General features: G+C 36.6%; 1 protein-coding gene across 4 annotated transcripts in view; it reads left to right on the top strand.

Annotated features, from left to right (window-relative positions):
- Positions 1 to 25,223, top strand: part of NCOA1 (nuclear receptor coactivator 1) — a 130,968-nt gene that overhangs the window by 74,874 nt on the left and 30,871 nt on the right. For all 4 annotated transcript variants that reach the window (XM_005576422.5, XM_005576420.5, XM_045369693.3 and 1 more), the window contains exons 12-15: positions 10,607 to 10,724; positions 12,643 to 12,811; positions 14,162 to 14,476; positions 23,915 to 24,016. In XM_005576422.5, the coding sequence (XP_005576479.1) occupies positions 10,607 to 10,724; positions 12,643 to 12,811; positions 14,162 to 14,476; positions 23,915 to 24,016 (704 nt within the window). The remainder of the gene's footprint in view (positions 1 to 10,606; positions 10,725 to 12,642; positions 12,812 to 14,161; positions 14,477 to 23,914; positions 24,017 to 25,223) is intronic.

Below are 25,223 nucleotides of genomic sequence, written 5' to 3'. Positions count from 1 at the left end.
ATTGCAGTGAGCTGAGATCACACCACTGCACTCCAGCCTGGGCAACAGAGCAAGACTCTGTCTCAAAAAAAAAAAGAATCCCAGCAGGCATTTTAGTAAAATTTGACAAGCTTTTTCTAAAATGTATATGAGAATGCAAAGGTCCTGAAATAACCAAAACCACTTAAAAAAAAAAAGAAAAGAAAACTTGGGAGTATTTATACTACTTGATTTTAATACTTCTGTAAAGCACCAGTCATCAAGATGGTGTGGTTTTGGAATAAAAATAGACATATAGATCAATGCAAAATAATGGAGAGTCCAGAAACAGACCCACATTTATATGGCAAATTGACATTCAACAAAGACACCAAAGTAATTAAACAAAAAATAATAATTTCAATACATGGTGATATAACAACTGAACATGTAGAAAAAAATGAACCTTTACCCCTCTCCTCATCCCATACACAAAAAAGTGAACTTATTTTGAGTTGATCATAGGCTTAAATATAAAACTATAAAGCTTTTCAACAACAAAAAAAAAGTCATTGAGATAGACACATTTTTCATAGGGCACAAAAAGTGCTAATTGTGAAGGAAAAAATATTGATACATTAGACTTCATTAAATGTTAAATCTTCTACTCTTTAAAGACCACCTTGAAAGAAAATGAATCAATAATCAATAACCTTTCAAAACAGAAATCACTGGGCTAAACCCACTTGTAATTCTAGCAAACATTTAAGGAAGAAATTATATTCTCTATAATCTCTTCCAAAAAATAGAAGCAAAGAAAATATCTCCTGACTCACATTGTAAAACACATATCTGATATAAAGGAGTGATACCCAAAATAAACAAAGAACTCTTAAAATGAAACAATAAGAAAACAAGCAACTCAATTTAAAAATGGGCAAAAGATCTGAACAGACACCTCACCAAAGAAGATATACAGATGGTAAGCAAGCATATGAAATGATGCCCAACTCGCATGTCATTAGAAAATTGCAAATTAAAACAACAATATGCTGGCGAGGATGTAGAGCAACAGGAACTCTCGTTGCTGGTGAGAATACAAAATGGTACAGCCACTTTGGAAGACATTTTGGCAGTTTCTTACAAAACTAAACATACTCTTACCATATGATCCAGCAATCGCACTCCTTGATATTTACCCAAATGAGTTGAAAACTTATGTTCACACAAAAACCTGCACATGAATGTTTATGGCAGCTTTATCCATGGTTGCCAAAACTTGGAAGCTATCAAGCCATGGAAAGACATTGCTGAGAAGAAGCCAATCTGAAAAGGCTACATCCTGTATAATTCCAACCGTATTTTGGAAAAGGCAAAGCTGTGGAGACAGTCAAAAGATCAGCAGTTGCCAGGGGTTTGTTGTCAGTGGTTGCCAAAGGCAAGGATGAATAAAGAGAACATGGGATTCTATGTGATAAATATCATACCAAAAATCCCCTGTGTTCATATTATGTGTATATAAATAAATATATATAGACATATACACTTACATATATATAAATCATGTCTATGCAGTGACATGTATCTTGTCATTATGTATTTGTCAAAATATCAAAATCCACAGAATGTACAACACAAAGAGTTGTACATGTAAGTCTAATGTAAACTGTGGACTTTAGTTAATAATAATGTGTCAATATTGGCTTATCAGTTCTAACAAATGTACCACACTAATGCAGTAGTAGGAAAAACTGTCCAATCTAAAAACTGGGCAAAGGATTTTAAAAGACATTTCACAAAGGAAGATAGGAAAATGGCAAATCAGCACGTGAAAAAATGGTTAGTATCTTTTTTTTTTTTTTAAGTCTTTCTGTTGCCCAGGCTGGAGTGCAGTGGCATGATCTCCGCTCACTGCAACCTCCGCCTCTCAAGTTCAAGCAATTCTCATGCCTCAGCCTCCCGAGTAGCTGGGATTACAGGTGTGCGCCACCATGCTTGGATAATTTTTTTTGTATTTTCAGTAGAGATGGGGTTTCTCCATGTTGGCCAGGCTGGTCTAGAACTTCTGGCCTCAAGTGATCCACTCGCCTTGGCCTCCCAAAGTGCTGGGATTATAGGCATGACCCACCGCTCTCTGCCAAGATACTTAACATCTTTAATCGTCAAGGAAATGCAAATTAAAACTACAGTACAATACCACTGCATACCCATTAGAATGCCCAAAAACTAACAATACCAAATGATGGCAAGGGTGTAGAACAATTTGAACTTTTACATTGCTAATGGAATGTAAAATGGTGTAGCAAATTTGGAACATCGTTCAGCAATTTCTCATAAAGTTAATCATGCATTTACCATGTAACCCAGCAATCCAACTTTTAGGTATTTAACCAAGAGAAATGAAAGTCCATGTCCATAAGGATACTTGACTACAAATATCCATACAGCTTTATTCAAAATAGCCCCAAACTGGGTAGGCGCGGTGGCTCACGCCTGTAATCCCAGCATTTTAAGAGGCTGAGGCAGGCAGATCACTTGAGGTCAGGAGTTCGAGACCAGTCTGGCCAACATGGTGAAATTCCATCTCTACTAAAAAAAATACAAAAATAGCCGGGTGTGGTGGCAGGCGCCTATAATCACAGCTTCTAGGGAGGCTGAGGCACAAAAATCACTTGAACCTTGCAGTGAGCCGAGATCGCACCGCTGCACTCCAGCCTGGACTACAAAATGAGACTCTGTCAAAAAAAAAAAAAAAAAATACTCCTAGACCGGAACAAACTAAATGTCCGTCAACAAATGGTGTATTCATAAAATGAAACACTGCTCAGCAATGAAAAAGAAGGAAACATAATACTATTACATGGGATGAATTATTCTTGGAAACATTCTAAGTGAAAAAAGCCATATATATTCAGAATTTTTTTTTTAAGCTCTCAGGCAAAACTAATCTGTAGTAATAGAGGTCTGATCATTGTTTGCCTGAGTTAGGGAAGATTGATAGCCAAGGAACATGAAGGAAATTTTAGAGGTGATAGAAATATTCTGTTTTCTTCATTTGAGTGGAAAGTCCTGGGTTTACACCTTTCTCAAAATTTGTTGAACTGTACAAAATTTGAACTTAAAATGGGTGCATTTTATTGTGTGTAAAATTAGTTTAGAAATATCTGAGAGTAGAATGATTTCCAGCCAATAATTAGGTATCACATTTCTGGTAGTTGTAAAGAAAGAATAAAGCATTTTCAGATATAAAAGGCCTCAGGCTTTATTTGCTTGATATATTCACCTTTTCTAGCAAAGGTCCTGGAGGATGTACTTAAGCAAACAGGGGAAAACCAAAAGAGACAGAGGAAGCAAAGGATCTGAAAGGAAGCCCAGGAATGACACCTGATCAACAAGATTAGGGAACAACCAGTGCATATTGAACTGGGGGCCTGACAAATCCTCTAGAAAGGAGGCCTCCGGGGAAGAAATGAATTGATCTCCTTGAGTTTATAGAAAATGTTATTGATAGATTTATGTCAAAAAGTTGAAACATCTGATAAATTCTACTAGAACCACTGACAAATGAAAAAATAAGAAAATTATTAACTCCAGAAAAAAGTAGGGCACAAGAGAGGAGGTTCAAACAAAGTTCACAATTTGACTTAGCAGTGAGCAATATTTGCATAATCATAAGCATCAAAATATTAACTTTTGATTTTATAAAAAACTATGATCTCTGTTAGGGAATTGGGAACCAGGATGGTAGTAAGAGAGGTACATACGGAAGAGCTAAGACCTCATCTATAGTGAGGGAAAGTCGGTAAATCTAAAATTGAGACATCAAGAAATAGCAGTATATGCATATTTAGAAACAAATAGGCAATGCCAAAGTAAACAATTTTCAGAGTTGCAGATGGTTGCCTCTATGGAGAAGGAGGTAACTAAGTGACTGGAAGGAGTGAGGCAAGAAACTGCTATTATTTATTATGGGCCTCTTGGTTCTGACTTATTAAATTATGTATGTGTGTTAAATTGATGAAAACTAGAATTAATAGAAATAGAAAGTATCTGCTAGCTTTGCACGTTGTGAAAGTGGGGTGTTTTCTTTCATAGTCTGTATTGAGGCAAATAACCTTTTTCTCCCTTGAGGCTTCCCCTCCTGAGTACAGCTCCATAAGTGAAAGTATGTAAATAGGCCAGAATCTGTTTCACCTTGTGCTGATATGTTTGCAAAGGCCAAGAACATAGAGGGGAAGATACCGAGGTAGATATGGGGAGGTCAATAGCTGGAGACAACCAGTCTACAATGTGTAGATATAGACAGGAAAGAAAAAAGAATTCAGAGGCCATAAGGCTAGGGAAACAAGTTGGATGTGAAAAAGGAAAAAAGAATTAAGGATTGCAGAAGGAAAAAGAAAGAAAAAAGATGGGAACAAAAATATGATAGCATATAAAGAGAAGAAGAAAAGAATCACTTCTGATTCTCTGCCCCACTCTTACCTCTAAATTGTCCATCGCTACTGTTTACTATAACCAGAGTCTACTATTGATTGGCCCACATCTTAAGCTTGTGCCCGCCCAGGAAAATCAAGCACCTTTCTTTACTTTAGTCTTCAATCTTAGCTAAACTGTATCAAGTTCAAATATCTTGCATAAGATAGTTTATCATCCTCCTTCACCACCTGAGATACACAGTTAGAAGTAATGGCTCTATCCCCCATGACACTTACCTTTTTTCTAATATTTTTCTTTGCCATTTTGCACTGTGTTCTGAGAGAATCTCTGAGCTCAACTTTCCAAATCAAAACTAAATCTTTAGCTATGTCCATTCTGCCCTTCAGTCCAATTGAGATCGTTTCATCATAGCTATAATTTTAAGATTTCTAAACATTATATTTCTTAGGAGTCTATTACTTTTTATGGATGCAATAGACTTTTTAATCTGTATGATGATATTTATTGTGATTTGGGGTTCACTCATTTTCTATATACTAACCCTTTTTTCTTCAACATTACTTTCTTCATTAAAGTTGCTTTCTTCCTACTGTTGACTTTTCTTGAAAGTTTGGTCAATTTTGACTGTCTCTCCATATATATTGAAAAAGGTCTACAATTTTAAAATATTGGTAGCTAGCCTGTTTCTTTAGCTAAAATGAGAAGCCCTTTTCCCCTGGCGGTGAATGTAGATTCTGATTATAGAAGCCCTACTTCTCAGTTGTTGTGAGGAATAGGCCTTGGAGGTGGGGAAACCCCTTGTGGCAGCCCGAGCATCCCCTTTGGGAGATTCCCTGGGCAGAACTCCCATTTTTAGTCATATGCTCACAATTGTAATCCCATGGACAGGTGCCAGAGTCAGCTGCACTCAGAGCAATGGCCTGGCAGCAGCTGTTCAGCCATCCATAATTATCCCAGCAATTGCCCATGGCTGTTCCTTTATTTGCTCAAATGACCACTGAGCCTGGAGTTGTTCTGGTGTTCTGAGAAAATTTCCCTCTTTGGAAAATCTCTTTCTCCTGTTGCAAGTGTTTTAGTTTAGTTGAAGTTTCACAATCAGTTTGTTTCCATTTGTGTTTTGTCTTTCAGAAATCCTTTGTTGTTTTAGTCTGCTGCCATGAAAATTTCTTCTGCCTTTCCTTCAGCTGTAGATTTCTGTTCCCCTTTTTTCTTTCTTTAGTTATTTCAGTCATGTTTTTGAAGAGAAAATAAAATATAAGTGATAAATCTGTCACATTGAACCACAAGTCTCCTTGGGTTCGTTTACAAATGAGAAAACAAAGGTCCAGAGAAAAGGGAAACACATAAACACACACAGACAAAAACTTCCCCAAAGTAATACAACTAATATTTGTAGAATAACCAGGATTTAAATCTCAATCCACCTGGTTTCAAAACATGCTATTTGTATGCACACACACACACCCCTCCGAGCAATGTGGCCAAGTGATTTAAATAATTTTGTTAGAAATATTCTACCAGAGCACATCCAGGTAAATACTGCTTTTTCAATGGAGACAGCTTTTATGAGGGTATTGTTGATCAGAATGTGTACAGCATGCCTCTTTGGCGGTACCTTCAAAACCTTTGCTATGTCCTTTTGACTATCTTCAAATCCCTATTCTTTGAGGGTAGATTTCACTTTTGAAAATGTCCAGAGTTATGTGGAACCAAATATGTTGATCTAAAAAGAATAATGCTTTTTTTTTTTTTTAATCAAAAACTAAAAATAAGTGTACCTATGAGGAAACTTAGTTTCTTGAAGGACATGTGGACTGGTTGAGTTCCTGAAGAATTCCAGAAATATTTAAGCATTGACATCACTGGAATAAGTGAATGACCATGTGAGGCGGTTGTTTTTGTGTTCTGTGAACATATACATTCTGGGATAATTTATTTTAATGTTATTAATTTGTAGTACATCAAAAATATTATATAACTATAAACATCATTATGTTCACATGCAACATTTTCAGTACTTAAAAAGATCAATTTTTCAGCCTGGGCAACATGTTGAAACCCCCTCTTTACAAAAAATACAAAAATTAGCCAGGCATGGTGGTATGCGCCTGTAGTCCCAGCTACTTGGGGAGCTGAGACCAGAGGATCACTTGAGCCCCAGGAGGTGGAGGTTTCAGTGAGCCGAATGCACTCCAGCCTGGGTGACAGTGAGACCCTGTCTCAAAAAAAAAAAAAAAAAATCATTTGAGGTTACATTTCATGGTTTTTGTTCATTTATTTATTTATTTTTAGTGATTAAGATATTCACATGATTCAGCATTCAAAAAAATTTTTAAATATATACTGAAAAATCTCTTTCTAGCAGTATTGTTTTTTCTGTACCTTCAAAAATTACGTACGTAGACTTCCCTTTTTAAAATACAAATAGTGTCATACTATGCACATTAGCTGTTCTGTATCTTAGTCATTTTTTCGCTTAATGTTCTATGGATGTCATTCTGTATCAGTGCATAAAGAGCATCTTTATTCTTTTTTTTATAGCTGTACAACTTCTTACAGTTGTGCCAGAATTTACTTAACCAGTAGCCTGATAGGTATCTTTTGCTATTACAGAGCTGTAATGAATAATCTTATATAGAGATAATTTACCACATGTGACAGTATATCTGAGATACAAGTTCTGAATAGAATTGCTGGGTCAATAGATAGATATTGCCAAATAGTCCTTTCCAGCAATTGTTTCAGCTTATACCCTAACTGATAATGTTTCCATTTCTGTATATCCTTGCCAATACATTGAATTATGTACTTTCTCATTTTTGCCCATCTGATGGTTTTATTTTTTTTTAGGTATCTCAATGTCATTTTAATCTATATTTCTTTTATCATGAATTAGATCATATTTGAATGATTTTATATATTCATTTATGTTCATATTCTCTATTTACCTATTGTTTTGTTGGGTTTTATCCTATTGGTTTATAGAATTTTTTATATATTAGAAAAATTAGTTCTTTGTCTACATCATGTTTTGAAAAAAATAAAACACCGTAACTACTGTGCAGTTACTGCCAAATGCAACCCAAAACTAAGCCAGAAACTTCCTTACCAACAGCTGAAAAAATTAACTGTGAATATCAGAATCAGTAGATACTAAATCAACTGTTAGAAGAGTAGAATGTGCAAAAGCCACCCTTATGGTTAAGAAAATGCTCTCTACTTGGTGTACAGAAATTTTTTTTCTATAGCCTAATCTTGGAAGTGACAGAAATTTTGAAATTATTTCTTAATATAAGGGTTTTTGTTTGTTTTTTGTTTTGTTTTGTTTGCTGGATTCAGTGTCCCTTTTAGCTATATTTTAAATGGAGGAAGTATGATGTCGAGCCCTTTGCAAAGATAACAAATGTTAATAGCTTGATCAGGGGTTCCCTAGGGCTTGTTTTCTGCCCCTACTTCAGCTGCCTGTTTCCAGCAGAAATGACTGTATTGTCTTGTATTACATGTATACTTACTCATGTTTGTATCACAGAAATGACCAAAAATATTTCATTTATTCTCTGGACAAAGAGAGAGAGCCTGTGCATTTCCTAGAAGAAATAGGTGAAACAAACCACATTTTTTACAGAAGGCAGTTTCTAAAGGAAGTCGCAAAAGGTTGAAATGACTTTCAGAATAAAAACCAACTTCTTTTAAGCATACAGTCTATTCAAATAAAACTTTTTATTGAATCAAAATTTTATTAGTATGGGGATTTTTTTGTTTATTTTTGTTTGCTTAGTCACCAAACTCAGTATGTGAGTCTTATTTTGAAAATATTTTATCCAACTTATTTTCTTAACATTTTTTTCAAGACTAGTAAAATTAGATACTGTGTCCTATTATTGAGTCAAATAAACTATCTTGTAAAACTTGATAGTAGACACTGGACAGCCATGTAAATTTTCTTAGACTTTTAAATTAATTAATTTTGGTTATAATAATTAAGATTAGATTTAGCCGGGCGCGGTGGCTCAAGCCTGTAATCCCAGCACTTTGGGAGGCCGAGACGGGCGGATCACGAGGTCAGGAGATCGAGACCATCCTGGCGAACACAGTGAAACCCCGTCTCTACTAAAACTACAAAAAAACTAGCCGGGCGAGGTGGCGGGCGCCTGTAGTCCCAGCTACTTGGGAGGCTGAGGCAGGAGAATGGCGGGAACCCGGGAGGCGGAGCTTGCAGTGAGCTGAGATCCGGCCACTGCACTCCAGCCTGGGCGACAGAGCGAGACTCCGTCTCAAAAAAAAAAAAAGATTAGATTTATTGAAGTAAGATTAAGGAATTAACATGTAGGCAGAGCAATGGGACAGTTTTAGATAATCTTTGACCAACTTTCTGATTTAAATAATGACAGAAAGTAAGTGATTATTTCCCATTTTTGTTGTTGTTTTAGTTTGGTTGTTTCTGTTTGTTGTGTTTTTCAGAATCCTACAGAATTTGATTTCTCTATCATTTGTCATGATAGAGATGAGGTTAATCGAAAGCTGTAATTATATACATTTAAAAGTAAATGTGTTTATATAACTTTTATTTCTCTCTTATACTAAATATTGACTATACTTCACTTAAAAGTGAGCCTTGCATGAATTATGTAGTTAATAATGTTCGGTAACTATCATTAAGTACATTTTGGGAGGCATCCTTAAATCTACTTATTCTTCATTCATTCGAATGAGGGATTCTACCTCAATAAGCTTTCCCTTAAAACAAACTCCAAGGCTATTTTAGTTTTTTAAAAAAGATTCTGTTTGGGCTACTATAACAAAATACCACTGACTAGGTGGCGTAAACAACAGAAATTTATTTTCTCACAATTCTGGAAGCCTAAAGTAGTTTTGATTTCTTCTGAGGCTTCTTTTCTTGGCTGGGAGATGGCCCTCTTCTCTCTGGGTCAGGGTATCCCTCTGTCTGTATTATCTTTCTCCTAATCTCCTCTTCTTGGAAAAACACTAGTCTTACTGGATTAGGGCCCACTGTAAAGACCCATTTTGACTTAGTTACCTTTTTAAAGGCCCTGTCTCCAAATATGGTCACATTCTGAGATACCAGGGGTTAGGACTTCAGCATATTAATTTGGCGGGAGGTACAATTCAGCCCATAACAATGATCAATTAATATATATTCATTTTAGGTTAATCGAAAGCTGTAATTATATACATTTAAAAGTAAATGTGTTTATATAACTTTTATTTCTCGCCATTGGTTGGTTGTAATACCAACCATTGGATGGTTATTTGTAATAACCATCATAGAAAGAAAAGTAGCCTTTAATCTGACTACCTAAAGTGGATCTAAAGTGTGTGTGTGTGTGTGTGTGTGTGTGTGTATCTGTGTGTACCCTCCCAGAAATTTTTTATATTAATATATATGAAATAGTTTATAAAAACAGTCATCTTGAAAATAATGTTTTGGAATATGTTTTCTTTTTTCATTTAACAGCACATTGTCAGTATCTATGCCATAATTCATTAATCAGTCCCTCAATTTCTGGAATTTAGGTTATTTATAAATTTTTTTCTAGTATAAATAGTACAGAGATGACCATAAAGCTTTCCAAAAAAGCCTTACAGAAAAACTTTCTAAAATGCATATACTGTTTTCTTCAATTACAAAACATAATTCGACTTCTTTTTTCATTTGAGCCATCATTATAAGTCTCAGTTCTTATACTGTTACTGTACAGCTGTATTCTAAGATTAGCAACTGTAGAGCTGTGTTCATTTGCTACATGGCCTCAGATTCTAGTTTCTGTTCCTACCCCTGATAGAATGTATTTTATCTTTTGCTCACCACTCTCATTTCATGGTGATGACACTGTGTTACTTAAAGCATATTCTGTTACGATGTGACTGAAAAGCAGATAACCAAAACTGTTAAATTTACCTTTAAAATAAATAATTTCTGACAAAGTCCTGAGTGATTCTGGATAACATTAACCTATGTACAAACTTTAATATCAGATTTTCCTTGATTCAGAAATCTTTTTTCACTTTCTCATTTACTTTTTATTATATGGTCATACTAGATAGTTTAAATTGCTGAATAAGTGACCTTTGTATCATTGAAGTCATATTTTAAAGGGGAAATCTCACTCTCCAATATATTATTTTTGAAAATACTATCATTTTATCCTCCACTAAGATAATGACTTCTTACCTTTTCTTCTTCAATCAGGATTACCTGAGCTGGAATTGGAAGCAATTGATAACCAATTTGGACAACCAGGAACAGGCGATCAGATTCCATGGACAAATAATACAGTGACAGCTATAAATCAGAATAAATCAGAAGAGTAAGTAATACATTTTGTATTTTATAAGATATCAGATACCAACTTCTAAACAGAGAACTATTTTTTCCAAACTAGATTTCAGTCTACAGTGGTATTTTGTGAGATATTAATAGATGTAAATACTTATTTAAAAACAAAACAAAAAAAAAAAAAGTGGGCCGGTGCAGTGGCTCTGGCCTGTAATCCTAACACTTTGGGAGGTGGAGGCAGGTGGATCTCCTGAGGTCAGGAGTTTGAGATCAGCCTGGCCACAATTGTGAAACCCTGTCTCTACTAAATATACAAAAAATTTGCCAGGCGTGGTGGTGCGCGGCTGTCATCCCAGCTACTAAGGAGGCTGAGGCAGGAGAATTGCTTGAACCCGGGAGGTGAAGGTTGCAGTGAACCAAGATCGCGCCATTGCACTCCAGCCTGGGCAACAAGACTGAAACTCCGTCTCAGGGGAAAAAAAAAAAAGCGAGGGTAGTGGGGCAAGGGAAAGACACTGAATTAAATAGATTTATTGACTGCATGACCACAAGGCTAGTATACATTGTAATCACCAAGAGATTGATGTAATATGTAGCTATTGTTTTATATTTCATGTATAACTTTAATTGATTACCATGATGTATCTGGGACCTATGGATGAATTGGCCTCAGTACAATAATTATGTTGCTCTTGAACTTTTAGTTATATTTGTCCAGCATTTCTCTTCATTTGGTGCAAGAAGTTATAAGAAAGGAAAGTATACTTTTTCCATCTACTCAATGTCACATCTTGATTAGAACTGAATTTCTTGGCCGGGCGCGGTGGCTCAAGCCTGTAATCCCAGCACTTTGGGAGGCTGAGACGGGCGGATCACGAGGGCAGGAGATCGAGACCATCCTGGCTAACACGGTGAAACCCCGTTTCTACTAAAAAATACAAAAAACTAGCCGGGCGAGGTGGCGGGCGCCTGTAGCCCAGCTACTCGGGAGGCTGAGGCAGGAGAATGGCGTAAACCCGGGAGGCGGAGCTTGCAGTGAGCCGAGATCGCGCCACTGCACTCCAGCCTGGGCGACAGAGCGAGACTCCGTCTCAAAAAGAAAAAAAAAAGAACTGAATTTCTTACTCCCCACAGGCAGCCGTATTCCATAACGCAGAGTGCATCTCATACCTGCCAACCATGGGAAGACTAGATAGTGTTGATTGTGGTTTAGTGCCTTAACTAGGAACTGTATTCCCATTTACCTTCCCAAAGGAAGAGTGCTAATAATTGTATTATTGTATTAGTGTTATTAGGATTAGTTTTATTTTGTATATATTTCTGTTTTATGTATCAGTTGGTATCAATTTGAATTAGACTGTGTATTTCCTACATGTAATCAATGAATAATTTGTTTTGTTGCTTAATACCTAGCATATTTCATTTTTCCAGTTTAATTTCTTTTGTAAATGGTAATCATGTCATGTTAACAATCAAGATGATTTGGTCATCTTTAAAAGTTAAGTAATATAATATGTACTGTTTTGGTTGTGGTTCAGTTATTAACAGTTAATGGCATTCATAAAATAGATAAATAGAATAAGAATAAATCTGAATATAGGCTAAATGATTTTTTCTGAGTTTTTGGCTGATTTTGTTTTTACTTTTATTATAAGTTATTTCCCCTTTCTTAACTATGTTGGTTAATTTTCCAGGCTATTTCTGTAACATGAAGAATATGGGAACAAAGTTCAATGATTGACAAAAGAACGAAAAATATATTCAAGCTACATACCAAATACTCATTTAATTTCTGCACATTAAACATAGAACATTCCATGGCATTAGAATTGCCAAGCATCTCAACAGAGAATTTTCTAAGACCAAATCTGCACCTATATATGTATATAAAGATTGAATAAATTATTTGCTATGTCAGTCTGAAACTTTCTTGTTTTTTAATCCTGCAGCCAGTGTATTAGCTCACAATTAGATGAGCTTCTCTGTCCACCCACAACAGTAGAAGGGAGAAATGATGAGAAGGCTCTTCTTGAACAGCTGGTATCCTTCCTTAGTGGCAAAGATGAAACTGAGCTAGCTGAACTAGACAGAGCTCTGGGAATTGACAAACTTGTTCAGGTATTTATTAAAGTCAACATTATTTAACTGATGGAGCCTTAAGAAGCTAGAAAATTATTTTAAGCAAGATTTTAAAATATTGTACCCACTGTGCTTTAGCTGTTTTATAATTTACCCCTTGTGAAACTTATCAAAATATATAATACATAGTGTTTTTTTAAAGAAAAGTATTATAATAATTAGAATTAGAAATAAGTCTTAGCTTTTCACCATGGAACAGAATCTTACAAGCTCCAGCCAGAATAGAATCCAGATTTATAGCATCATTTCTCATTTTAGAGCTTAATTTATCCTTCATTCACGCTTGTCTTCTGCCAGTATATTCCATGGTATTCCAACTTCCAGGTTAGCCTTTTTTAGATGATGGGTGATAAAAGCACTTTAGTGCATCTTGACCAGCATTTTTAAATAGAGTAGAATAGTGTAGAATACAAAGTGTGAGAATGCATAACCCATAAAAAGATGTCATGTTTTATGAAACTGCTTTCAGTTGCATATACTTACACACACACATACACACATGTGCGTGTGTGCAAATAGGTCACAATTTATATTTCTTACAGTGGGTAATAGTGAAAACATTTGGAATCCATAACACTACAGCTTTCTGTTACATCAGCTGTGGATTTTTTTTTTTTTTCCAAATAAAAGCATGAATTTTATATCTGAGATAGAAAAATGCCTGCTTGATCCTTCCTTTAAGAATCTACTTCCTATAGGCCAGGCGCGGTGGCTCAAGCCCGTAATCCCAGCACTTTGGGAGGCCGAGGCAGGCGGATCATGAGGTCAGGAAATCGAGACCATCCTGGCTGACATGCTGAAACCCCATCTCTACTAAAAATACAAAAAAATTAGCCGGGCTTGGTGGCAGGAGCCTGTAGTCTCAGCTACTCAGGAGGCTGAGGCAGGAGAATGGCATGAACCCGGGAGGCAGAGCTTGTGGTGAGCCGAGATGGTACCACCGCACTCCAGCCTGGGCAACAGAGCGAGACTCCGTCTCAAAAAAAAAAAAAAAAAAAGGATCTACTTCCTATAGTAAGCTATTAAATGTAAAGTTTGTTGATTCTTAGGCTTTGCAATGAAGTTTTTTTCCAAACCTTTTAGTTATATTTCATTGATTTGGAGCCTTTATTTTAACTATATTGCCATCTCTGTACGGACATTTTAAATATCTCAGCTATCTGTTACTCCATTTCAAAAGCAGCTTTTATAAATGATTTCTTTAGGTAGTAAACTTCTGGAGAGCATGAATTCAGAATGAATATATGATGATATTTTCTAGAAATACAGAAGCATGTCACTTATTGGCAGAAATTTACTTGTAAAATATTCTGGCTTCTTTTCTAACAGGGGGGCGGATTAGATGTATTATCAGAGAGATTTCCACCACAACAAGCAACACCACCTTTGATGATGGAAGAAAGACCCAACCTTTATTCCCAGCCTTACTCTTCTCCTTCTCCTACTGCCAATCTCCCTAGCCCTTTCCAAGGCATGGTCAGGCAAAAACCTTCACTGGGGACGATGCCTGTTCAAGTAACACCTCCCCGAGGTGCTTTTTCACCTGGCATGGGCATGCAGCCCAGGCAAACTCTAAACAGACCTCCGGCTGCACCTAACCAGCTTCGACTTCAACTACAACAGCGATTACAGGGACAACAGCAGGTGAGTGCTCTTGTTTAGCAGTTGATACTTTTTTTTTTTTTTGAGATGAAATTTCACTCTGTCTCCAGGCTATTGCGCGGTAATGCGATCTCAACCCATGCAACCTCTGCCTCCCAGGTTCAAGCAATTCTCCTGCCTCAGACTCCCAAGTACAGGTGTGTGCCACCACTCCCAGGTAATTTTTATATTTTTAGTAGAGACAGGGTTTCCCCATGTTGGCCAGGATGATCTCGATCTCTTGACCTTGTGATTTGCCCGCCTCGGCCTCCCAAAGTGCTGGGATTACAGGCGTGAGCCACCGCGCCTGGCCAGCAGGTGATACTTTTTAAAGGTATATTCCAAAACTCTGTGCAAGGCAGCCCAGTTCTACAATAAAAGTGTCAAGTCCACTCCCGGAACCTTCATGAAAGATTTGAAGAGCCGTCCTTGATCTCCTAGGAAAGGGATAAGGGGCCTTTCACTCAGTTAAAGACAGTAGGCTCCTAATAAAGCACTTTGAGACCTACAACTTAAAGACAATTTAATTTTTATTTTTTGAGTTACATACCATTTAAGAGGAACATCATACGATTGTTAAATTAAGAGAACCAGCTTAATTTACAAAGTAGACCATCAAGAGATACTGTTTATGATTATTGGAACAGAAAATAAAGTTTATTTATATTGTTTGAGGTTGGAGAGATTGATGCCTAGTGATGTTATTATATTAAGAGAATGAAGGAAAAGATAGTTTGGGGGCCTGGGAGTTGTGAGTGAGTTCAATCTTCTCTCGTATGACAGGAAATGAGTAGGCGTAGTGGCATGAATATTTAAGATTGTATAAGCAACAGATACGGAGATAATCATTAAGGACCACAAGAGCAAATGGTTAAAAATGTCTGCTATGGACCAGGCATGGTGGCTCACACCTCTAATCCCAGCACTTTGGGAGACCAAGGCCGGTGGATCACTTGAGGTTAAGAGTTCGAAACCAGCCTGGCCAACATGACGAAACCCCGTTTCTACTAAAAGTGCAAAAAATAAATAACCGGGCATGGTGGCACATGCCTATAATCCCAGCTCCTATGGAGGTTGAGGCAGGAGAATCGCTTGAACCCGGTAGGCGGAGGTTGCAGTGAGCCGAGATCATGCCATTGCACTCCAGCCTGGGCGACAGAGTAAGACTCTGTCTCAAAAAAAAAAAACAACAATGCTGTGGAAAGGGGGACCTGAGCCGTAGATTGTTCCTTCTTGTTATGAATCTCGTAGTTTCTAAAATGAGATTTGTATATTGCTTTGAATTTTTATGAAAGTATTTAAAGAGGTTCCCTGGAGACTTACTAATTCAGGAACGAAGAGAAGGAAGTAGATAAATTATACTGGAAAGGCAATGTGATATAATGGTTTTAAGAGTTCTAGTTTCAAGTCCCAGTTCTAAACTTAGGTGGTTTGCCTTAATCAAATGATTTACCTTTTAAAGCCTCTAATTCCTCATCTATAAAAAGAGTCTAATAAAGAATTCCTTTCCCTCACTGCTGGTTGTGTGGAATAGATGAGACAAAACATGTAAAGCTTGTAGCATAATGCCTGGCATATTGTAGCAGTTGATAAATACTAGCTATTACTATAAAGTTGCATTCAATAAACATAATATGTGATATAAAATGTGCTTCCATTCTGTTTAAAAAAAGGAAGATGATGAAAGAGAGGAAAAGGAGAACTAAGAAAGGGAAATTTTTTTTAAATGATAGAATAACAATAAAAGGAATAATTTTTTAAATGCTAGGGTGGAGTAAAGGATTCAAAGAAGAATTAAAGGAAGAGAGAGGAAAAGAGAAAGAGAAGGAATCATAAATGTTCTGAGATATTAATTGAAGACAAACTACTTCTTGTAGCTTTCCATTCATCTTTAGATAGAGGGCACCAGAATAAGAAATGCTTAATAGTTTCCCCGTGTTTAATTTTTCACAGAGCATATTTAAGGGGACTGTAGTAGGTACTATAAAGAATACAAGGAATAAAAGAAACAGGCAACTGCTTGGCTTTTTGACTACAAAACCGGAAACCGTTTTGACTACATACCTGAAAAGTTAAGTGACGCTGCAAGCAGTATGTGATTAAGGGCTAAACCAAAAAAGTAAAGGAAAGTATAGGTGTGCTAGCTTCTCATTTTACAATGTAAAGTTCTGTAAATACTGCCTAATATTAAAGGGTCAATGAGCAAGTCCAGACCAAGGGTCTAGGTCAGGTTCATGAATGAATGGAATGATGATTCATGCTTGGTTCAGAAAAAAAGCTGTTTTGGCTTTCTTTTGCTCCTGAAACAGCCGATAAGCAGAGAAGCCCTGCAAAGGTATGAGAATAAGATGCAAATAGGTGAAAGTTGCTGTTCTTTGCTTCCTTTAAATCTCATGGATGCCTATCCAGAGATGGCATGGTAGCCCAACAGAGTATAAAGTATCCACCAAGTCGAAGAAACACAGAATTTGGGGCTCACTATGTTATAAACCCCAGATATGTCTATACGCAAAAACAACTTCTACTGCCAACTAAGACAGTAACTCTGCTATCTAATGAGCCACATATCCAGGCCTGTCCTTTCTGTTCTAAGCCATAAGTTCTTACTGTTTCAGCAGTAGGTCACTCAGCTTCACTTGTACTGCAAATACTAGGAATTTTCCATGTGTCCACTTAAGGGCTTTCTGTGAGCAGGTCTGGCCAAGGTTCTCAGTCATTGTCTTAGTTAAGATGCTTTCAGCCACAAGGAAAGAAAAAAAGATGAACTCAGCATAGTAAAACAATAAAGAAAATACTTTGACCCAATTGACAATTCAAAATGGAGGCAGACCAAGGTATGGTTACTTCAGAGATTCAGGGATGTTATCAAGGACCTAGGTTCTTTCTCTTTTTGCTCTGCAATCCTTGGCATGCCATGATTACAAATATCATAGGCAAACAAAACTATAACTAGCAGAAGAAAAGGGACTGTTTCTTTCCTATGTACCTCTTTCCAAAAACCAGGAAACTTTTTCCAGAAGGTCTTCCCACCCCATCCCCCACCAAAAAAAGAAAAAAAGGAACCAAAAAAAAAATTTAAAAGGGGGAAAAATACTTCACATGTCTGACTAGTCAGAACTGAGTCACATGTACACCCTTAGCCAGTGGTTCGCAAAGACTGACTGAAAGTACTCCTGCATTACCCCTGGAGTTGTGTGATTTGGGATGGTCAGCTGAACAAAATCTATTCTGTCTTCAAGAAAGAAGGGGAGAATAAATGGCTGTGGGTTGGCAATAACAGTGCCTGATTAAATCAAGAAATTGAGGTTTAAATGTATTGTTTAAAGTTATATAATTAAATTAACGGGATAAAATAGTGAACTGAGGTAGTATCCTGACTTAAATCCTATTAAATGACAGGTTTTATTTTTTTGTGCGTGACTAAGTACATGTCAGTGTAGACAAAAAATGAATACCATTAGTGCACTAAAAATTAAGTCATTTTGAAATATAAAAAGGAAACATGAGAAAGAAACAAAATTACATGTAAATAATACAACTGTTTATATAGAAAATCCTAAAGAATCTATAGGGAATTTAGAACAAATAGAGTAGTTCAGCAAGGATTTTAGATAAAAGAACAAGAAATAAAAATGAAAATTCTTTTTACTAGAAAATTAATTAAAAATACATTCAGACCAGGCACAGTGGCTCATGCCTGTAACCCCAGCACTTTGGGAGACCAAGGCGGGAGGATCACCTGAGGTCAGGAGTTTGAGACCATCCTGGCCAACATGGTGAAGCCCCGTCTCTACTAAAAATACAAAAATTAGCCAGGTGTGGTGGCATGCTCCCAGGTACTCAGGAGGCTGAGACAGGAGAATCACTTGAACCTGGGAGGTAGAGGTTGCAGTGAGCCAAGATTGTGCCATTGCACTCCAGCCTTGGCAACAAGAGTGAAACTCCATCTCAAAAAAAAAAGAAATTCACACTGTTGAAAACTTAGAAGACTGAAAGTCATAATTGAAAGGCAAGAAGAATATCCAAATAAAAAATACTCATGAAAGAAATTATATCTTCTAATTCATTGTTGCTAGTAAAAAGATGACAATTGTTCCAAATTTAATCAGTAAATTCAGTGGAATTCCAACAAAATCTCAACGTGGAATTTGACAAATAGATGCTAAATATGTTTTAGAAGCATCAGTGCAATCTTAAAGTATTAATAAAATGAGGGTATACTTGCTCTACTGATATCAAGATTTAAAACAAAGCTTTAAAGATTAAAGCAGGCCAGATGTGATGGCTTACACCTATAATCCCCCCATTTTGAGAGGCTTAGGCAGGAAGATTGCTTGAGGTTAGGAGTTTGAGACCAGCCTGGGCAACATAGCAAGACTCTGTCTCTACCAAAAAAAACAAAAAACAAAAAGCCAGATGTGGGGATATGCACCTGTAGTCTCAACTACTCAGGAGGCTAAGTTGGGAGGATGGCTTGAGCCAGGAATTCAAGGCTGCAGTGAGCTGTGGTTGTGCTACTCATTCCAGCCTGGGTGGCAGAGCAAGACATTGTCTCTAAAAAAAAAATTAAAACAGTGTGGAACTAGCATGAGGATAAATAGTTCTACCATAATAGAGTTCTGCATAATAAAGGGTTCTGCATAATAGCTCTACATAATAGAAAGCCCAGAAACACACCCAGACATATTGGAGAGACTTAATAAGAGACAGAGGTGACAATGGGGAAAGAATGGCATGCATCATAAATGCTGGTACATTTGACTATTCATGAGGAGGAAAAAATTAAATTAGATCCTCATCTTATACAAGACACAAAAATAAACTCTAAGTGTTTTAATGACCTAAATATGAATATGAAAATATCTCTATAGCCTCTTTAAAATGACGTAAAGGAAAAAGTTAATGTTTACATTAAAATTTAAGACCTACAAGACAAAAGACACCATAAGCAAGGTTAAAAGGCAAGACAAAGACTCAAAGAAGATATTTTCAACCCATATGACTGGCAAAGGACTAGTATCCAGAATATACCCAGTTTGTAATCTGCTATTCATAATATATTTACCTCACTGGATTGATACCCATCTGTTCACTTATTGGTTATATCATCTCCTTCCCTCTTCCCAAATACAGGAGACTGTAAGCATCTCATAGCAAGAATTTAGCACCATGCCTAATGATTTGAGAAAAGAAAAGAGGAGTATACTCAGATATACATTATAGTTTGTTTCTTTTTAGTGAATTTTAAGATCAGTTTAAAAACATGTTAAAAAAAATAAAATATATAAATAGATATCATTTATTGACCCTAAGTATATCTCACTGGCCAGTATATACTTGTTAATCCTTGTGTAAAGGAGTAAAAAGATTATAACATTTTAAATTCAATTATAGAGTTATGAATAAATTCCCAGTTGGGAGGAGAGATATGAAAAACATCCTAGGAAACTAGTATATCTGTATTGGTTGAGACTTTCAAAAAACAGCAAAAAGGAAGGAAGGAGCTGATGATTAAAAAGTAATACAAAGTTACAAGCCATTAGGTGTAATACCGGCTTACTTCTCAAATGAGCAAAGACCCAAGAAATATATCCATAATATCAATAAAGGACGTTTAAAATTCTATTTCAGGAAAAATAACAACAGCAAAAATGGGTAGACCTGCTGCTTTTAGAAAATGGTGTCATAGGTCGGGCACGGTGGCTCACGCCTGTAATCCCAGCATTTTGGGAGGCCAAGGTGGGCGGATCACGAGGTCAGCAGATCGAGACCATCCTGGCTAACACAGTGAAACCCCGTCTCTACTAAAAATACAAAAAATTAGCCAGTCGTGGTGGCGGGCACCTGTAGTCCCAGCTACTCGGGAGGCTGAGGCAGGAGAATGGCATGAACCTGGGAGGTGGAGCTTGCAGTGAGCCGAGATAGCACCACTGCACTCCAGCCTGGGTGACAGAAAAAATCATAATAAAAAAAATGAAAAAATAAAAAGAAGGCTGAGCACGGTGGCTCACGCCTGTAATCCCAGCACTTTGGGAGGCCAAGGCAGGTGGATCACCTGAGGTCGGGAGTTCGAGACCAGCCTGACCAACATGGAGAACCCCTGTCTCTACTAAAAATACAAAATTAGCCAGGCATGGTGGCATATGCCTGTAATCCCAGCTACTTGGGAGGCTGAGGCAGGAGAATCGCTTGAACCCAGGAGGCGGAGGTTGCGGTGAGCCGAGATCTCACTCTTGCGGCCTGGGCCGCAAGAGCAAAACTCTGTCTCAAAAAAAAAAAAAGAAGAAGAAGAAGAAAAAGAAAATGGTATCATATTAGCTGACAAAACATACAATTTTTCTACTCCAGTTTTGTTTTCTTCTTCCCCAGCAAGGATCATGATCTTCGTAACTATCAAGAGGAGAATAACGTAAAGAAAAAGTGTCAGGGAGACACATAAACAAATATGGTATAGTTAGCAATCTTAAAACAAGTGAAGTCCAGATTTGTATGTGTTAGGGTACTGAACAAATGTATGTATCTGACTTTATAAGAACCACTATTGATCATCTTTTATATATTGTAGAGAATAGAAGTGATCAGAAAACAGAATTAGGATTAAAGGACAGAAAAGAAGACAAACATTTTACCTTTAGGTTTCTAGCAATAAAAAATGCCTGATAGAACAAGAAGCTTCTTTAAAGAATACTTTTGTCTTTGCAAGAATTTGTGCAGTAGCTAGCTCAGGGTTTCTCAACCTTGGCACTTTAACATTTGGGGCTGGATAATTCTTGATATGGGGGAGATGTTGTGTGCATTAAGGATGTTTGGCAGCATTCCTGGCCTCTGCCCACTAGACGTCAGCAGTACCTCCTCCCCAAGTTGTGATCAGCAAAAATGTCTTGCCAAATGTCCCTTGTTTGGCAGAATCACCCCTAGATGAGAACCTCTAGGCTAGATAATCATCTTTTAGGTTTCCTATAGAAGGACTTCTTGGTAAAGCATTGGGAAGAATATCCATTCCGGCAGATAAAGTGACAGCTAGCCTGAACTGCGTGTGTTTATTTTATACTTGTGAATGGGTTTGCCCTCTTCCACTGGCCACAAGCCCTACATTTCCTTTTGTTCTACAACAAGCCTTTTAACCTGTGTTTGTGTCTAAGGACTAACAACTAATCTCCTCCCATCCCCCACCTCTCTGAAAGTTAAGATTTCCAAGGAGCTAAGGAATGGAGTGATCCTTTTGGGAAGGCTTTGTTGGAATAAGTGGAACTTGACCTACTTGTTAAAAAACAAAGCATTTTAATAATTGGAGAAAAGAAGCAGGTCAAAGTAGGACAGATGTACACAGCACTACATTGCACACACAGATAGTCAGGGGAGGAAAAAAATGAACAAGGGTTAATTCAAGCGCAGAAATAGATCAGGTTTCCTATAACAGAAAGTACTTGTAGATTTATGCTATTTAGAATAATTCCTTCTTCTTAAAAAGAGCCTGTTACTACTTGTCAGGCATCTTTCTTCCATCCCTACCCATTTCATTTGTATATTATCTCACAATTCAAAGAATATATAAATCTATATGTTTGGAATGTATTTTTACCTGTCCTCATTGCCTCCTCTCCTGTTTTTATACTTGCTGTTCCCTCTGCCTCAAGTTAACTCTGCCCTCCTCCTTGCCACCTCGCATTCTCATCCTTCAAGACTCTGCTGAGCTCACTCATGCTTCATGGTCCCTGTCTTCATCCCTAGGCTGAATGAGCTGCTCCCCTGTGCTGCCGTAGATGTGTCTGTCTATGCAGACAAAGCACCTGTGCATTTTACTGTTGTGCATTGGCTTTTGCCATTCAGTAGGGAACTCCCAGAAGGACAGGAATTTGCTCACCTTTGTAACTGCAAACTTTATACAGTATCTTGAATGTACTGAGTTTTTAAGTAAATCTTTATCAAATTAACTTGGTTTATTTAAATTTATATTCATGGTCTTTCAAGTTTAAGAAGTATATCAGTTTTGGTATTTAAGAGTCTTTTTGACTTTTAAAACTATAATGTTGGTATCTTTCTTTTTGAAGTAACTCAGAACTTCAAAAAGAAGTTTTAACTTATTCCACAATGCCTTAGAGTTGTCATTTTAACATTTATATTATAATGAGCTTTTCCCAGAAATTGGTTTGTTTTCTGATCTAATGGGAGTCAGAAAATGACTGAAGCTAGAATTAAGAGTTGAGCTATTTGGTGACAAGAGATTTAATCACGTTTATAGCTCTTTGGATTCTTAGAAAACTTTCGTAGGCTTTCTAGTTTATGTACAATATATTGAAATATATTAATGTATGATATATACATATAATTTGTGTTATATAAGGTATAATATAAACATAAAATAGTATTAATATTATTGTTACTGTTATCTTCCTGAATAGTTTATTCATATCAAATTACTGAGGAAGAAATGTTTTAAGCTATAGATTGTTGGCAAGAAAATCTCATTTCCAAGAATACTTCTTTTGTTATCAGATACAGTTAAGGCATACCTGGCATGCCTATGACCTGGAACCCTAATCCTGATCTAGACTGATCTTCCAAACCAGTGTTCATAGAAAACTGTTCTGGGAGATGGGTATTAATGGTTAGATGTCAGAAAAAAAGGTTCATGATAAATAAATTGCATAGTATATCCCTTCTTGGAGATCCACAATGTGCTTTTGGCCAATTAAAGGCTTATAAAATTTCTGCAGTAAATAAATCTATTTTACCTTGTGTAACCCATCATTTCCAATACTTAATACAGCACAGAATGCTGTTTTCCCAGCACATCTATTAATATCCTGCAGAACAATGTTTTTTAGCATATCAATATGGGAAACTGGTCTAAAGTAATTACTTTTTCTAGTTAAATAATCCATTTTTTCAGACCATTTGTTTCTTACGTAATACTGTCTAGCTAATGAAATCATATTGGATTTTCCCCAAATATGTATTCACCAGACATAGTACCTCCAAGTGAGAATACCATCCAGCTTGCTCAACTTTCCCTTCATCTTCCAGACCTTTGTAAAATGTGCCCTTATTGTATACCTGCTTTTACATTTATAATATTTTAAGACCTAAGGCTGATATTTCTTCTTCTCCATTACAGCAGTTATCTAAAATAACTATTAACATGTTTTTTTTGTTGTTGTTTGTTTGTTTTTGAGACAGAGTCTCGCTCTGTCACCTAGGCTGGAGTGCAATGTGTATCCCACTTTTAAATACTTTGCCATAGTGTTTTGGAGGCAAATAAGTGTTTTATAAATGTTAGAAACTACCAGCCTTTTGGAAAATAAACATAGGAAATAATTTTACCAAACCTGCAACACTAAAACTTTTTAGTAGTCAATAGAAAGTTTGTGTTACTTTCTAAGGCCAGTGTTGTGCTTGTGTGTAGAAATATGGTATCTTACTGTTTCCATTTTTCTCTAGTTGATACACCAAAATCGGCAAGCTATCTTAAACCAGTTTGCAGCAACTGCTCCTGTTGGCATCAATATGAGATCAGGCATGCAACAGCAAATTACACCTCAGGTAATGTGAGAAAACCAGACGTCATTAGTACTTCTTTAACCCACACAGTGTTTCGTAAAGTGTTGACTTGAGTGTCTTTGAAATGGTCTGTGAGCTGATCTTTTAATGATGTTTGTAGTGTAGTTTTCTTCTAGAATGAATTACTTTGTACCTCTTACTGATATTTGATCTAAAGCAAATGGTGCTTTGTTTTGTTTTATTGTTATTATTGTCATTGTTATTGGATACCGGATGACTAAGTAGAAAAAGCTCTTATTGCTGTAGTGAATAGCACCAGTAACAGGAAGCCTCTGATATGAAACTATGTGAACGGTACCCGAAACCTGATCAAAACCCAGTCACATTGCTAAGCTGTCTTAACTATCTTGTGTACTATATTCAGTCTGAACATCAGCATTTTCTAGCTTTTATTTATTTTTTAAATCCCTTTTTTAATAAACCCAGTGCCATTAGAACTTTAAACATAAAAAGAACTAGGTGGACTTCTAAATGTTACCTATTACTCACTCCCTACTTTACCCCCATACATACTTAAAAATTTTTTGTTTCAACTACTTACTTTTATTTCATAACAAAGTTGATGTAAAAGTCTGAGAGATAAGGAATTTTAGAGAGGATTCAAACAGTATTCTTTTCCTCTCCACAATATGGAACTAGATGGATTACGGGCAAATACAGGAAGCCAGCACCTGTATTATTAAAAGGGATAAGTACAGCCATGCATCACTTAAAGACAGGGATATGTTCTGAAAAATGTGTTTTTAGGCAACTTTGTAATTGCGCAAATGTCATCGAGTGTATTTACACAAACCTACATGGTATAGCTTACTTATACATCCTGGCTATGTGTATATCCTATTGCTCCTAGGCTACAAACGTGTACAGCATGTTACTGTACTGAATACTGTAGTCAATTGTTATGGTATTTGTATATCAAGACGTACCTAAACATGGAATAGGTACAGTAAAATACTGTAGTACTATAACCTTATGGGACCACCGAATTTGGTCCGTCGTGTGCAACTGAAATGTCTTATTACTAAAATGCCTTATTGCTGAAATGTCTTTATGCATCATGTGACTGCACTGACTGAAGCTGTTGGTAAGCAGCAGATATTGACATCTTCATGGATCCAGATTTCAGTTTCTGTGTCTTACAAATTATCAATCTTAGTGCTAGCTAATTCAGGAGTAATTAGGTTGTAAG

This window comes from Macaca fascicularis, chromosome 13 (assembly GCF_037993035.2).
Source record: "Macaca fascicularis isolate 582-1 chromosome 13, T2T-MFA8v1.1".
NCBI classification, from domain to species: domain Eukaryota; kingdom Metazoa; phylum Chordata; class Mammalia; order Primates; family Cercopithecidae; genus Macaca; species Macaca fascicularis.
The sequence above is the reverse complement of the archived record's forward strand: the minus strand, read 5'-3'. Positions and strand labels throughout refer to the sequence as shown.